The sequence below is a fragment of the Hesperophylax consimilis genome, chromosome 29 (genome assembly GCF_061612785.1).
Source record: "Hesperophylax consimilis isolate HC1 chromosome 29, BYU_Hcon_1.0, whole genome shotgun sequence".
Classification (NCBI taxonomy): Eukaryota; Metazoa; Arthropoda; class Insecta; order Trichoptera; family Limnephilidae; genus Hesperophylax; species Hesperophylax consimilis.
In genome coordinates, this window is record NC_142864.1 from 16,084,640 (window position 1) to 16,101,361 (window position 16,722).

The 16,722-nt window shown below is 35.9% G+C and overlaps 1 protein-coding gene across 1 annotated transcript in view; it reads left to right on the forward strand.

The window, feature by feature from the left end:
• The window catches only part of mon2 (Mon2 homolog, regulator of endosome-to-Golgi trafficking), a 55,859-nt gene extending 42,750 nt beyond the window's left edge, over nucleotides 1-13,109 (forward strand). Inside the window, exons 23-34 of the mRNA XM_089649353.1 lie at nucleotides 929-1,074; nucleotides 1,488-1,595; nucleotides 1,846-1,980; nucleotides 3,014-3,146; nucleotides 3,777-3,936; nucleotides 6,111-6,258; nucleotides 7,064-7,237; nucleotides 7,796-7,965; nucleotides 8,187-8,338; nucleotides 9,280-9,387; nucleotides 10,721-10,930; nucleotides 12,202-13,109. Of these exons, the coding sequence (XP_089505479.1) occupies nucleotides 929-1,074; nucleotides 1,488-1,595; nucleotides 1,846-1,980; nucleotides 3,014-3,146; nucleotides 3,777-3,936; nucleotides 6,111-6,258; nucleotides 7,064-7,237; nucleotides 7,796-7,965; nucleotides 8,187-8,338; nucleotides 9,280-9,387; nucleotides 10,721-10,930; nucleotides 12,202-12,314 (1,757 nt within the window). The 3' untranslated portion in view covers nucleotides 12,315-13,109. The remainder of the gene's footprint in view (nucleotides 1-928; nucleotides 1,075-1,487; nucleotides 1,596-1,845; nucleotides 1,981-3,013; nucleotides 3,147-3,776; nucleotides 3,937-6,110; nucleotides 6,259-7,063; nucleotides 7,238-7,795; nucleotides 7,966-8,186; nucleotides 8,339-9,279; nucleotides 9,388-10,720; nucleotides 10,931-12,201) is intronic.
• The last annotated feature ends 3,613 nt before the right edge of the window (nucleotides 13,110-16,722 follow it).

Consider the following 16,722-nt stretch of genomic DNA (forward strand, 5'->3'; position numbering starts at 1 on the left):
GCTTACCCGGCGGGCAGCGGTCAGCTATATCTCGCGCCGAACGGCTCGCTTGCCCCCCGTGCGACTAGTCCCACCCCTCCCCTTACCCCGCGGGCTCCCGTTTATCAAAAAATCACGCGAAATGAGCGTGCGTTCGAAATTAATTTTAAAAAATAGGTTGCCGTTCAAAATTTTGTTGGATCTTTGCAGAAATCGTTTTTACATAGCTATCCCATCAACTTGGCGTAAAAAAATTGGACGGGTGATTTTTCCGGAGCGATATTTTTGACTGATATCAAAAAAGCATGTTCCAAAAGAAAAAAATGTTGGATCTCTTGATTAAATAAAGCAAACACCAATATAAAGACACTCCGTGATCAAAAATTGGAGGGAATAATTTTCCCGGTAACAATAGAATTAAAAAACAAATCTCTTTTAAAAAAAACACTTTCCCTACAAAAATATTGTTGGATTTCTATTTAATCAGGTGGATATTAATTAATACTAACAATATGTGAAGAGTTCTCGAAAGAAATACTTTTCCAGCGAGAGTTATAATTTTTTTTCAGTTTTTGCTAAAAATAACTAACTTCCCGTTAAATATTTTGTTGGATCTCTTGTCATTTGTCATCCCTAAATGATACTCCACGTGACTGCAAAAATTTCATCGACGGGGGAATTTTTGCATACCTCAAACTCTTTATTGATTGGCCTAATAGTAGTAATTATAGTTCCATACCGTGTAATTTCGTGTCGATGTTGAAATCGAACTCCGTGGTGTACAGGATTCGGCAGTGGAAGCCAGGGAGTCCCAAAAATAATCCTTCTTGTCTTGTCTTGAGCCTTGTCGCGTCAGCTCAGATTGAAAATAGATGCATGGAAGCAAAAAAAACTTTGTTCTTTACGGGTTGATTTTTCATTATATTCTTAACATTCCCCATGTTTCTAGGTGAGCTATGCACGGAGGGGCGCCCATCGGTGCGAAGGGCCGCCTGCCAGACCCTGTTCAGCTGCGTGGGGGCCCACGGGGGCTCCTTGCAGCCCGCAGCCTGGCGCCCCCTGCTGTGGGCGGTACTGTTCCCCATGCTGCACAAGGTAACTTCCATGGGGATTCTTTATAGATTAAAACACTGACTGAAATTAATAATGGACGTTGTTAGTGGTTCAAAGATTAATAAGGCCTCTGTAGTTGAGGGGTATGGATTGACTACGAATCCAAAGGTCCAAATCAAACAATAATTAAAAAAATGTATGGGATGCTGTCATTTTGCTCCGAAACCTTTGCAGCTGTCAATGGTACTTTTGATTCTCCATCCAACGCCATATCTAACTCATTTTAGACCAATGGGGGAGATTGCTGTCATTTAATTCATAGATTAGAGAGATACATATATATAGAAAATTACCAAATATGACTTCATGGAGTCTCTTCTAAAATTTAATACAAGATGGATTCGACAAAGTGTAAGCATTTAAATTAATTAAAATGTGTTTTTGTGTTTATTCAGGTCCAAAACCAGGCTAATATGGCAAGTTCCGAGAAGGTGGATACCGGGGAACACATCCTCATCCATCACTCCAGGAACACGGCTCAGAAGCAGTGGGCAGAAACACAGGTTCATAACCAACCATGTTCATATCAAACATATTAATTTCGGTTGTCTGTGATGTGCGTTATTCACGTTCAATGAACTCAAATTTGATCTGTTATCGTAAGAATGCTGAACTCTTGTTATTCGCAATCATAAGTTTTGTGTTCTGCAGCAAACCATCCATGGTCCAGTTGTAGAATGAGAATATTCTTGCAAATTTAGCATGTCAGACATTTTCCAATATGAATTATTAATAATGTCTGATTGATTGTAGGTGTTAACACTATCGGGAGTGGCACGGGTGTTCCATACCAAGCACCAGGTGCTGCAGGGTCTAGGAGACTTTGCCCGCGCTTGGGCTGTCCTGCTTGACTTCATACAGAACTTCGCTCTTTGCCAAAACCACGAAGTGAGTAAAACAGTTACATTACGCTCTTATAATTGAAATAATTATTCTCTTTGTGTTCTGTTTATTATCCTCAAATTATTCTTATAACATCAAATACACAACTCTAAAAGAGTTTTATAACTCGTTGGGATCTTTATGTAACAAGATATAAATTAATAATACATATTATGCAAACCTTCAACCAAAATCAAAAAATTTTCTAACCCCCTTTTTCCTAATCCTTTTCCCTTATAAACTACTTTATTTTTTGCCAACGCCCTTCTGAGGGGCTTTTGCATATGAATGGTACAAATTATACAGTATTTATTATACTTAACTGAACTGCCTCAGTAACAATCTTTTGTGTTTGTTTAGTGATAAATTTACTGCCTCGGTATAATTATTTCCCTCTCTTAGTATTCTGGGCAAGGAGGAGTACACATGGTAGGTTAGTCCCAGAATTTCTGTACTGAATTAAACCCCGACTTCTAGGATTACATAGTGAAATCTGAAAACTTATTATCAATGCAATGGTTGCAATGTTGATATGGCTTTTGGGTCCCACCCAGGTGTCGTGTGTTCAATTCCTCGGCTGGCTAATTCCTCTATCTCTATCACAACACAAGCAACATTTTCCGCCTACTGGGGTGGTAGCAGGAGATTTTCAAATATTGTCAGGCTATTCGTAACTCGAGAATGTTTGTCTTTCTTTAAAAATAAAAAAAAATGCAAGCAATTCTGTACTATCAAATGCATCATTTAGAATTTTGTATAGAAATACCATGTCTGTGAAAATCCTTCTGTCCACCAATTTAAGCATATTCATATCTTTACTATTATAAATTTTCACTAGTCTGATTTCCCTCCATTAATAATCCATCTGTCATAATATTTGCTTTGATTTAATATGTTTTAAAAATGGAACACATTCAAACAAAGTAAAATCTAACTTGAAAGTACCTACCCCAATTTCAGTGTACATAGACAATAATAATAACACAATCGGCAGGTACCTTTTTTTAATTTTATTGAACCCTTTGTAATTTATTTGCAGGTAGCGGTAGGAGCTCTGAAGTCCTTCCAAGAAGTATTGCTGATGAAGAGGTGCCCCGATGCTACCCTGGAGCGGGAGGTCTGCTCACTGTCCTGGCAGGTCTGGGTGCATATTGCCCGTGAGGCTTCTAGTGGTAAGAAGGGACTGCCATTTATATTTCCATAAGTCATATCTGCAAAACATTACTCTATTGTCTCCCTCCAACAATATAAACTGATTCACACTGTTTTATAATCATTGACAAAGTATACACTGTAGATTATTAATTCAAACAATATTTCAATGGGGTGTTCTGAAAAAATAGCATCTTTGATCCTTTTAGCACAGGTGCACGGTTAACATTTTCCACATCATTACAGTCACTTTTACGTACTCGAGTTTTATTATGCCTTAAAACTATAAGTATATAAAGGGGAGAGGAAGAGGAATATAGAATAAAGATAGGAGATGCTTCCAATACAGTATATACTGATGCATTAATTTATGATTGTACAGTGTACACGTTACTTTGAATCGATATTTCTGAAGGTTATTGTTTAAAATGTCTACATTATGAACTTTTATGTTACACTGCGCACATATACGGTCTTGGTCTCTTTTTTTTTTAATTAGAACTGTTTTGTTTAAAATACATTATTTGGATTTTTGCTTAGATTATCATGAAGATACCATAAATATACTTCTTCAATTCTATTTCTAACATTGGTTGCAATATAGTTTACTAGGTTAGGTTGTATATTTTGACATTTTCTTGTTTGTTCAGCCACCAACCAGCGCCTGGAGCAGGCGGACCCCCCTACCTCGGGGGTAGTCACCTGCGTGGGCGGGGCCCAGCCCCCCAGTGGGGAGTACGTGCCCTCGCAGGCCTTCCTCACCGCCCTCGTGCAGATCTTCCCCACCATCTTCCAGAACATCAAGTCCACGTGAGTTCAACCATTCAATCTATACTTTACACCCTATAATATAAGTCTATATTTCCTAAAGATTTAATATCTTCAAAAATAGTGTAAACGGGATATTTTTTTTCAAATTTTTTGTTATTATTATTAATAGAGACTAGATATGATGGACTCGCCAAACGTCACAGCGGTGCTGCCAAGGTCTGTTATATATGTGAGGATATGGTGTCAGCGCTTTATTAGCAGCAGACACATCTGGACGGATGACGAACCTCGTGTTGGTACTGTTGGTGTACGCGGTAGACTCTGCTGCAGAGTTTCCATCTTCTATCTTTGTTGAACGTCACAGCAGTGCTGCCAAGGTCTGGTATCTATGTGAGGATATGGTGTCAGCGCTTTATTAGCAGCAGACACATCTGGATGGATGACGAACCTCGTGTTGGTACTGTTGGTGGACGCGGTAGACTCTGCTGCAGAGTTTCCATCTTCTATCTTTGTTGAACGTCACAGCAGTGCTGCCAAGGTCTGGTATCTATGTGAGGATATGGTGTCAGCGCTTTATTAGCAGCAGACACATCTGGACGGATGACGAACCTCGTGTTGGTACTGTTGGTGGACGCGGTAGACTCTGCTGCAGAGTTTCCATCTTCTATCTTTGTTGAACGTCACAGCAGTGCTGCCAAGGTCTGGTATCTATGTGAGGATATGGTGTCAGCGCTTTATTAGCAGCAGACACATACCTGGATGGATGACGAACCTCGTGTTGGCACTGTTGGTGGACTCTCCCGCTGTAGCAGCTTGTTCAGTTTCTTCACCACCTAGGATTCTTGCTGCAGAGTCTCCATCTTCTACCTTTATGTTACCTGTTCCTGTTCTTCATTTTACTTAACTTTATTTTTGTAATATTTATATTTTTTGTAATACCTGCATCAACTGTAAAGCGCCCCTGAGGTGATCTCGCAAAAGCGGCGCTATACAAATTGTCCAATATTATTATTATAACATAGATATTGCATGAAACCCGATAAGATGTGTTTTGCCCTCCTCCGGTGTGGGGGGGTTACCGGTGAACATGACTCCCACTGCAATTGTCCTAATGAACAAGACCCTACACTCTATGGAGAGCTGTGGATACTGATGTTTCGAACTCCTGTGATTCTTGATCCGTTTGGATGCGGGCTGTCAAACGTCTACAACATATCCTAAGATAAATGAGAACTCGAAACTGGAAAAGCTCACTGGTCACTGGCAAGGTGGAAAGCAGAAGAAGTCACCGATGCGTTAAACCACCGCCATCTTTATTAATACAGGCCGTGCTGTAGAAAATGAACTGACAGTTAAAGAGACCTGGATATGACCTGAAGGATATGTTGTAGACGTTTGACAGCCTGTTTTGGATGCCTAGTTCTTCCAGAATGGGTAGATTGGTGTGTCTGGCTATCCATGGTATGCTGAGCATTCTTCTTTAGCATTTGTCTGTTTCCTTTTATTGCCTCTTAACCTCTCAGACAAAGACTTTTATTTACTGTGTGTTCCTTTGAGAACTGTCAAAACGTGAAAAATTTTGTGTTATTTACGAGTTTTGCTAAAAGCTTCATAACTCACATTTTAAGAAACGTAGCCTCATTCTAAAAAATGTTTTGGAAAGATTATGCAATTCACTATCGTATTGTGTTGTTATACGTAAATATTTGCGTTTCTAAATATACATTTTATGAAAACGTCAAAAATATGTAAGAATCGCTTACCATTATTTCAAAGCCGTGAAAAATGTACTTTTTTCTGAGTATCATAAAGAAATAACACTTTATATATTGAAGAAATATAATTATAAACTATTAGTCACCTCAAAATATTAACCGTCCAAACTAAAATATTTTTATAAATTATTTAGAAACGCAATAAATTATGAACGAACAAGATGACAGATCCAATCGGCTTAGATAATGCACCTCTACGTTCCATAGATATTCTTGAATACAGACGCGTAGCGTTATTCATTATCGATACTCTGTTTTTTAAATCATGGCAATCCGTATACTAGTGATGGAAATAAATCGATTTTTGTAAAATCTCGCGCGTTTACGTGAAAAGACGTTCTAATGTCTTGACCGCTATTATCATATTTACGTCTTTTGACGTTCTAATGTTCTGAGTGTTTAACTTTGTTTATTATACCATTTTGTTGGTTGTTACAGTTTCACAGCTGAAGACCTTTCGACCCTGGGAAATCTCCTAGAAAACATCATAGTGGTTTCGGCTCACTCTCCACAGACCATTGTGGATACAGGATCTGTGTCACTGCTGCACTCAGCAGTTCTGCACTGTCTGGAGTTGTTGCAACAGGTACGGATTATCATTGTTTCATAATTAATGAATTTAAGATTTGCAGGTGTTCAATTACCCGAAGCCAGCAGCACTCTGGCATACCTATTTGGAGAATGTTGTGAGGCTAAAAGAAGTGTGAAAGGGGAACTGAGAAGTACCTGGCTATTCAGTTTGGTGACAAAATAATATCAGGAGAATATATGACGCGGAAACGACCTGACATTATTAACACCTCTCAACAAATCAGCCATCCACCGTGCATTTTTACACTTTTTATTTATCATTTAAAACACTTATGTTGTTCTGAAATTTTGTATCTTTTATTATGTAAGCTACAAACCCATCCCGTGCTAAAATAGAGTCATAATTTATGACACAAATAAAATTAAGTAAACAAAGCCAGAGAGATATAGGTATGTACTTATCCAGTTAATGGCGGAAGATAAATGTGAAATAACACAAATTCATCAAATAAAATTTACTTGCACACGCAGGGATTTAAACCTGCGACCTTCTTAGAGAGCCTTACCCTTCGACCTTCTTAGAGAGCCTTACCCTTCGACCAAGGAGTCCATCAAAAATATATTGAAATCTTATCGAAATGGCTTTACCAGTATTTTTTAACAGAGTTTTTAAAATTCCTCTTCCATCAGTCTTACAACATTCCCCCAAATTTGGGGATGTCATACATACTATCCCACTGGCTCCCAGGACTCAAAATGCCAAGAGTCGGAATAACTGAATAGTATTTTTGATTGTGGATGAAGAAAAGTGTGTATCAGTGTCTATTAACTGTTAACACGCTTGTTTAAATTATTTCCAGGAAGCCCTACTGCGTACGGAGCTCCTGCCTGCCTTATTTGGGGCCCTGCTGGGTCTATCCCGCATTGGCTCCTCCCCATGCGGAGGCAGAGCCCTGACCCAAGCAGTGAGGCTCTACCAGGCCTGCGCCCCCCAGAGGAACCTACCCAATACGCTGCTGCTTCATATTGTAGAGGTATTTCATCCATTCTTCTTCTTGAATTGTTGCCTCATTGCTGTGACTCACAATTGTGATCCCCTCCACTTCGGTAGTCCTAAAGAACCGGGTTCTACCACTCCCCACGGTTCTGCGCCGCACGGAAAGCTACGGTCTCCGACTTTCCAGATCTCATTGGTCTTTCTCTGCTTCTCCTGTCTTCCGCTTTATCGGTAGTGACCATGGAGAGCCATTGTGTGCAAAGAATCTTGGCACACTTCACGCCGGCAAAACAAGAATCCGTTTGAGAATAATACATATATTTCATTGATTCATCATATATATATATATATATCATTCGTTAATCCGCTCTACATGTCCAAACCATCTAAGCATCACTTTCTTAATCTGATTATACTCACATTCATGTTTTTAACCCTTTACAACCTTTCATACGAGCATGGTCCATTACAATATGGAATTTTTTTGGCCAGTCGCATATCAACTTTTAAGGTTTTTTAACAAGGTCACTTTCATCCTTCCTCTGCCAGTTCCATGCCTCATTTACATCTGTATTTTGTTATCTTTATTTGTCAGGTGCTGCGGGAGTGTGGTTTAGAAGGGATGGGTGAAGGGGGTGCTCCCCTGCCAGCCCTGCTGCAGGCCTTGGAAGCGGGGCTGCCCCTAGCGCGGGAGGACCCCAAGCAGTACGCCCGATTCTGGGGGACTCTGCCCTCCGTGTTGGACGGCGCTCTCTTCCAGGCCAGGTAAACAAAATTATCATAAAATTTTAAATAAATCCAATTTAATAATGTTATCGCTGTATATGTACGAATATTAAGCGATCTCCTGGAGTATTCTTTGTAGCACCTATTATTGAAATACCGGACGGAAGAAATAACCTACGTGGGTCCATTCTATATTATGAAAAACCAAGTAAGACTCGTAAAAAGACACAAAGTACAAATCTTGAGGTTTTATTTTTCAGAGCTGAAGACGAGCGGCTGTGTTGTGAACTGGTAGGAGTAATCCGGGTAGAGATATTGCCGTACGCCTCCAAGATCCCCCCGCCCTTCCTGTCTGAGGTGGTGGGACTTCTGAACAAGGGCTCCATACATACCGCATTCTCCGCTGATGCAGGTAACAATTTTTTTTTTTTCACACATGCCTCATTAATTCAAAATTCAAGCTTCATCATAAACTAAATTTGGAACCAACGTATTCTCGACTTTTGTAGTTGCTTACTGGCATGGTCGACTTATCAGTTCAGATCATAGATAATAAAAACAAGGGGAGGTATGGCGTGGAAGTGTGCCAACTGTCACCGAGCTACGGTTAAACTGCAGACACTTCCAAAGCGGTGGAACCATTGACGTATTATACTTAGGACTAGGAGACTAATTAACTCTACTCTAGTCCAACAAAAGAAAAAACGCAATGGACAGTGCCCTCTTCGCATTGCCACACAATGCGCGCGCTTTTTCACAAATGTGCACGTGAACCAAATCAAAATTGGGTTGGGGTTATTTCTTTGGTAATAGGGCGAGTCTAGTTGTATTTAGACAATGGGTGGAACCAATGAAAGTTGTGCGTTGTTTTGCGTCACCCAACACGTCGAAGCAAAGGATTTTGTTTTCCTCTCTGCCTTAAAATCTTATGATCCCGATGCAAGTTTGCATGCCACGCACCAAAGCGAGTATTACATAAGGAAGCGTACTTACTGCAGAAAATCTATAATGCACTTTAGCGGTGCCCCATAATCGTTGGTTGACTTGCCCAAGAAAAACTGTTGGTATAATATCACACGCAAAGCATAACAATGATTATCTCCCAGCAAATGTCACTTGAGATAAACAGGGCTCAATGGCGATTTTGTCGAACTGAACAACCAAGCAAGTTCGTTACGGAGCAAAATGTATTTTACAACTGACTACGGTGGTGACAACACTCCAAATGTGGATTTGAACATGTGTCAAATCCTAGCTCTGTCATTGGTGCATCAGCCATCACGAAACGGGTGTGTAGGTAGAAACAAAGTGTGTTCACCTTGTATTCATATCTTTTCTTTGTTTTTTCTACAGAAGGTGAACCAGAGGTTACGTTAAGAGAAGAATTTGCCCGAACCTGCTTTGAAACCCTGCTTCAGTTCTCCCTCTTGGAAAATGTCGATAACTTAACAGCTGAAAATGGTAAGCATATGAATTTTCATATTTTGAAAAAGTAAAACTTAAACATTGTTTAGTTTAGTGAACATATCTGAATACCCAGGTATTCAGATATGAATTATATCCTTCTCGATAGCCTGAAAACGGAGTCTCGAATAAACAAATTCAAAACAAAATAGTTCAATCTTAAGATAAGTGAACAAAATTATAATGTACTCTAATGCAGAATAATTTTAAAGATTTGTTTGTGAGTTTTTTTAAGTAGTTAATCTTTACCTAAGTAGTAATACAATCCTTCTGCATATCGTCGCTTATCTTACCGCATATCTCAAAAACTATTAAATTACCCTTTTCAACATTACGTCTTAATTTTTAATTCTGTGATATGCGTTGCTGCCAAACTTTGTACAAAAGCAGCGGTGATTGGTCAAAACATTTGTTTGTCGATTCAAACCATGGCGCATGCGTAGTTTTAAAAGAAAGTTAAATTAATTTCGTATTTTTTGTGATAAGTGGTTTTATAATATAAGTGACGATACATTATTTAAAAAAAAAGCTAATGTGAATCAATTGCATATTTTTAGTAATTTGAGTTTAAATTTGTTTATATTTTTTTCTAATTTTATTACCTTCATAAGGGAAGTTTTAGTTCATTTATTTTCCTCGTCTCATGTGTTTGTTTGTGCTGTAGGTTTTCAGTTTTTCTTAGGAAAGCAATTGATGTATGGCCATTAATTATTTTGTAGATTAAAAGTAAATAATATGTTATTTTTTTATAATGATAAACTAATGTTTATAAGACAAGGTTCTTTTATGCATAGCACAAAGGATAATAAATTATTATAAGCAATAATTAGTCTCCTGAAATATCCATACAAATTGAAAATATCTCCCGAGTAAAAATAAATGCCGCCGACGGGAATTGAACCCGCATCTTCCGATGTCCGGTCAGTTGCTCTGTACCACTGAGCTACGTCGGCTTATTTCCAACACGCCAAATAATTCAATATGTACTAAGTACTTCAATCAACAATTACTGCTTATTATGTTTTTTCACCTGTAAACAACCAACTTTATTTTTGTAGGAAAGGCTTTATTAGTGCTAAATTTCACACTAGATGGCGTCGAGACATATTATATCTTATAATAAATTGTTTTAAATAACATATGTTTATATTATATTAGAAAATATGTATATTATATTTATGATAAAAGCATTGAATTATGTAGTTAGAAATCGAAATAATACATATTTCTTTAACTGTAATTAATAAATACCCCAAAAGTAAATCCTGATAATACTTTTGGCAGTGAAAATTTCAAATCATATCAGACTAACACGCGTTTTGTGTTCTAGGTGAGTTTGCAGTGACATCACTACTGGAGCGTTTCGGTGATGCGATAAGAGGTTACTATCAGCAAGCCGGAGCGCTGGGCGCGGGGGAGGTGCCCCGGGCCAAGCTGTCGGAGGTATCCTTCGTGCTGAAGGCCATAGCCACCCTGGTGGACTCCATGAAGAAGGCACCCAAGGGAAAGGTGGATCGGAAGGCGTGGGAAAAACTTATCGGTAAGAATTCATAGCCTAATCATTTGTCTTATTAACCTCTCAAATGTGTTTGCGTCTCCGGGGACCATTCTACTAAAATCATGCTTTTTTGTTTTTTTTTTTTATGCGATTTTAACCTTTATTTATAAAGAAACTGTATGAAGGACAAGGTCAGAATCGCTTGCACTAATAATAGTTTAGAAACAACTTATTATTTGATTGATGTAGCTTCTCTGACGGCTTTGAAATAAATTATCTATGAGATTCTAAGAAAAAAAGTTGTACAAAGAAACCCAAATAAACAACAGCTAATTTGTTTGTTTTTCGGAACAGCTCATATGAAATAAATCGTTGTCTCCTTTACCGTCATAGTTAGAAATATTAACTAAACGGCGTTAGAAAGAAAAAATACCAAGTTTTATATTCAAATATATACAACAGAATAATTTAAATTGCAATGTGAGAAAAATTTATGAAACTTTGTGAAAGTTTTTTGTACATAACAATAAGAAAGTGAGGTGATAGTAATATTTTTAATACATTTTTTTAATAAAACATTTTTATTAAATAATTAACAATTTTTTAGTAAATATTTTTATATGAAACGGCATAAAGTGAGGTGGCCATAATGTTTATAATACATCTGTCTAGTAAATTTTTGTTTTTCATTATTGGTATTTTTAGTTCAGTGTTTAGATGAGAAAACGTAAGATAAGCCATTTTTAAAACTTTTTTATGTTCATTCAATTTTAATACGTGAAAAATTATATGTTTATTTCTAATAATAAATTTGAAAGCATATTTCATCACCTTTAATTGACAGTTTTTAGTTTTGGGATACATTCAGAAATATCCTAATAATTTGAATTTTATGGATTAGCAGAAATCCACACAAATTCTCCGACTTTCTGACAGCGTCTTTAATATGCCAGAGGCCTGAAGGGTTAATGCTTGTCTCATAGTAAAAGCAAATACTTTAGGATATTTATAATGCCTCCTACTCAGCTGGGCATAACTTCAGCATGTCAAGTGATGCAGCACCATACAGACGAGACAGATCATTGGACAACAATTTTTACTCTAAATATGCTCAGGAATCACAGGTTATATTCGTTGGGGTACATTCTGATACACCCTGTATATTTACTATCTCTTCAGGACATAATACATGTATTATATTTTCTTGCTGATATGAAATATTGGGCAGAACTCTAGCGGCTAAATTTTTCAGAACATTATAACATCGACCATATTAAAAATAATATTATTTCAAATTGTCATTTTTATTTAAGGATTATATCCAGAACTGGTAGAGTGTGCTGCCGTCAGTGGCGGATCCCAAGTGGCTACGCCCCTAAAGGAGGCCCTCTTACTCTACGCAGATCTTCTGACTCCACCCCTGTGATCGCCAAAATCAAAAAGCGTGAGGACAAAAAAACCAAACGTGAAAAAAATCTAAAATATTATGTCTGGCATCGAAAATGGCAAACAATACAATAATATTCAGAGTTAGTTTTTTTTGGAAAAAACATGGATAATTCTATAGTTAATATAATATTTGTTATTAATGTACTTTTGAGTAGGTATAGGATATTTTAATTTTATTACTAGTTGTGTATTGCTTATTAGAGATTATACTTAAAAGTATTTGATTGGATTAATGACACATTGCTGGTTTTCTCACTGTATTGTAAAATAACTTTTCCCAAGCTCGTATTGTCGCGAATTGCCATACACATCGCAGATGAAAAATTTTCACTTGCTCATTTTATAAGCTGCCATTCAGGATCGAAACATTGCTTTAAATGCTTTCAATTCTGACTAGCCATATTTTCCCAACCTTTGCGTTAACCTAAAAATTACAGACAGAATAACTGCACAAATTGCATGATGCCAGAGTTTGCGAATTTGTACTGGGGCGTACAAACAGATTTACTGCTTTATAGTTAAGAACTTATGAGCTTGTAATGTACGGTCGACCAAAGGAATGTATTAGCTATTACGATTACGGCTACCCAGATTACAAATGAATAAATAATGTGTAACAGTTACAATGTAATGCTGATTGCATAGTCATTACGAAGGACAAGTTATTATGTAACAATAATAATCAAATGAAGAAAGTACAGCTTGACACACTTAAATTTGCAGTTGATGGCGTTGCTAGTGTAGATTTTATGGATTGCAAAAATCAATAGATTTAAAATAAAATAAAAGGCACTTTTTGGTCATTTTTTTTTCTTGCATAAATCAAAACAGGCGGATGGTGTTAAGCGGGAATTTAAACCTTATCCCATCTACGTAAGGATTGTTATTGATAGCGTCTCAATTTAAAATATTACACGACGTAGTGCATCGCCTTAACTAAATATTTTTAAGCAAACATTTTTTTTAAACTAATCACTGGAACTATCCACTTACATTAAAAGAGGTTAACTTGTGCCTAACAAGAATACTCGTAGGAGATCCCATGCACTTTTTATACTTCGAAAGCGAGAACTTCTGCCTATCAGAAGTAGCCAATCAACAGAGCGACTTTTAAATACAAAAATGCCGCCCAGTCCTATATCTATTTCGTTATACACATACATTATTTGAATGTCTATCTTTATCATACTGCACGAACAACGTTTGAATTAAGAATTTACTAGAAACGTAAGTCTGTTTGTTACTTGCCACATTTTGTGTTAATTTTTGAGACAATAACGTGTCTAGATGTTTTGTAAGGTCTTTGCCTTTTCTTTTGGTCACATGCAAAGATAAGCATGTCAAGCTGTACTAATTTGTTTTAGCCTTAGATAGAAATAACATTGTCACAATACAATTAATACATAGATAGCGACGTACTGCATAGATTCAGGTACAGTAGAACCCCGTTAATTCGAACCCCGATAATTCGAAAAAACGCGTAATTCGAAATTTTCGTCAAATAAATTTCCACTGAAAAATTTTTTCATACAAAATTTTTTTTAATTCGAAATTTGTTAATTCGTAATTCGAAATTTATTTTTGTCCGCGCACGAAAATTTGTTCGCTTAAATTTAAATTTAATTTGAACAGTAGACATCGTGTCCAAAAAAGTATGTTTTTAATTTTCTCTAATTTAATAAATCAATACCAAAATTTCATCTGAAATCATAAGTTTTGCAAGTAGGTACTTAAATACCTACCTACTTAATTATAAACGATATATTATTTGGCGTAACATTTTTTTATTATGTCAACTAAATGACAATTCTTTGTTTTTTTTTTAAATTTATTCAGTCACATAGGTACCATAATATTGAAAAAAATGCAAATAAACTTGACGATTTTACATTTGAAAAAAGAATCTTGACTGAACCATTAAAACGGAAACGGAACTTACAAACAAATTTACAGACTGAAGAAATGCAAAATGTTTGAGTTAAAACAGACGGATAATTGATCTAGTAGCACTTATTATAATCGTCTAATACTTCAGTATACACGTTTAAGGCGATGCACAACGTCGTGTAACATTTGAAACCGGGCCACTAACAATAACACCCCTTATGTAGATGCCGATAAAATTTAAATTATATTAATATTTAAATGTTTTACAATCATTTTCTAAAGAACTTAATTTGCCACATTATACAATAAAATCGTAACCAGGGGTTCGTAAGTAGGAAATTTTAAACTTTCAAGCAGTTTTTATAGGCCTGCAATATTATTTTTCTGGTCTTATAAAAAATAATTGTCAAACAAAATGCTCGATTATTCCAAAGGCCAAGATGTGTTCTAATCGCAGCATTTAATTAAAAGCATTTAAAATATTTCTACACGAACAAATTTTCAAATCATAAACACTTGATTTTGCAATACTTCATAGTTTTTAGCCACAGTTGTTTGTGCAATTCTTTAATTAATAAACCAATCGGATCCTAATAAATTTGTTAAATAGAAATGACAGAGTCATTGAATAGCTGTTTCTGAATACATAAAAATATGCAGTATACATTATGTATGTATGTCAAATATACAAATACATGTATTTACTGAGTTTTAATTTTAAAGTTCTGCTTAAAACAATTACAAGAACTACTAACTTAATAATAATACATACAAGTTAGTCATAAATGTTATTGAGCCCCCTTACAAATAAACGTGTTTTAACAACCATTTATCATTCGTTAATGGTTGTTTTTCAGTTGTGTACATTTTAAAACATTGTTATTGGTAAGGTTCTAAGTGGTTAAAGGTTTTGCCTACAATCTAGTTGGAAATAAACCTTTGTTAAATTAATAGAGGGTTGACAAAATTTGAGCTCGGTTTTAACCCACATTGCAAATTTGTGTGGTAGAATGGTGTTGTTTGACAACCAAATGTTTTTGTAATATACCTAACTAGATAGTGTGGGTATACACGTATTATAGTAGCGACACCTTCCTGTATAAATGCATAAACAAAACAAGATGGCTGCTGATATTTTTCAAACATGATTATTTTTTCTTACATGATCAATCTTTAAAAAATCAACACTTGAATACATGTATTAATTAAAGCGCTAAGTGCCAAAAACTAGAACTGCTTGCTGTAACAAAATACTGATTTGTCTAATAAAATTATATGTGGCCTACCCTTTGTAAAAACGTTACTTAGTAGTATAGAACAATCTCGACGGCTTCCATAATTTAAAAGCATAAATTAATTTTGCATTTCTACAAAATAAAATTTTAAAACGGACAACGACGGTTACGGTGAAGCTCCACAATAAGAATTTTATTTAATGCTCTAAGTGTCAACTCAGGGGCTCTGGCAGATCTAAGTGCACAACCTTCACATGGGGAATAGGGATGTGCATATAAATAAAACAAATCACTTATTTGTTTAATTAAATAAGTAAAAATTCTGATGTACAAGTACATATTTATTTAAATGATTAAAACATAATAAAAAGTGTCGGTGTGTGAAAATTAAACATAGGAATATAACTTTTCATAAAACCTATAAACATATTTTAAAAGGAGTACAGTGTTTCAAAAGTAGGTACCGCTCTACCAAACAAAATGCAAATTATAATAAACAGTTTAAGAAAATAATACAATACATACCTACCAAAATGTATGGAAAAAGCATAGATAATTTTGTATTTGACATTTGGTTGACACTCTTCACCGATGGCGACATCTACAATAAGCTTTGCCTGGCCAACCCCATTATGTATTGTGAAAGCATACATTTTGATTAATAAAAGTTCGGAGGTCATATCAATGTTTTTATTAATATTATTGTTATCAACATCACGAAAGACCAATATATCATTGGAAACGGCTTTATGAAACATAACGACACTAAAAAACTTAATTTTTATTTTCCATGAAATAAGTAGGTATAATAAATTAAAAGTTACGAATACATAAGAAAAACAGTGGAATTAAAAGAATTATCTGTTTACAAAATGATTGGATTCGAAATTAATATGTACAATATGAATGTATAATATTATTACGACAGGCATGCACATCACTAGCGCGTCAGTACCAAAACTAACAAAATGTACAGAAAAATAATATTATACACATACCTCAGAATTTGGTGGTTTTTTGGCAGGAATGACTTTATTATTTAGTGTGGAATACTCTTGGCCACTGGTTTTTAGTTTTTTTTTCGCATTTTGCACACTTCCTTTACCTTTTTGATGGCGTTTTACAAGCAAGCTCGCGACTGTCAACACACCATCGCCGGCTATTTTATATGGAATGTCAATGAACACTGTTGTGGCACTTAGACCATTTTAAAAGATAACATACCAATGGAGTTACAGCGATGCCAGACTTCATCAATTTATA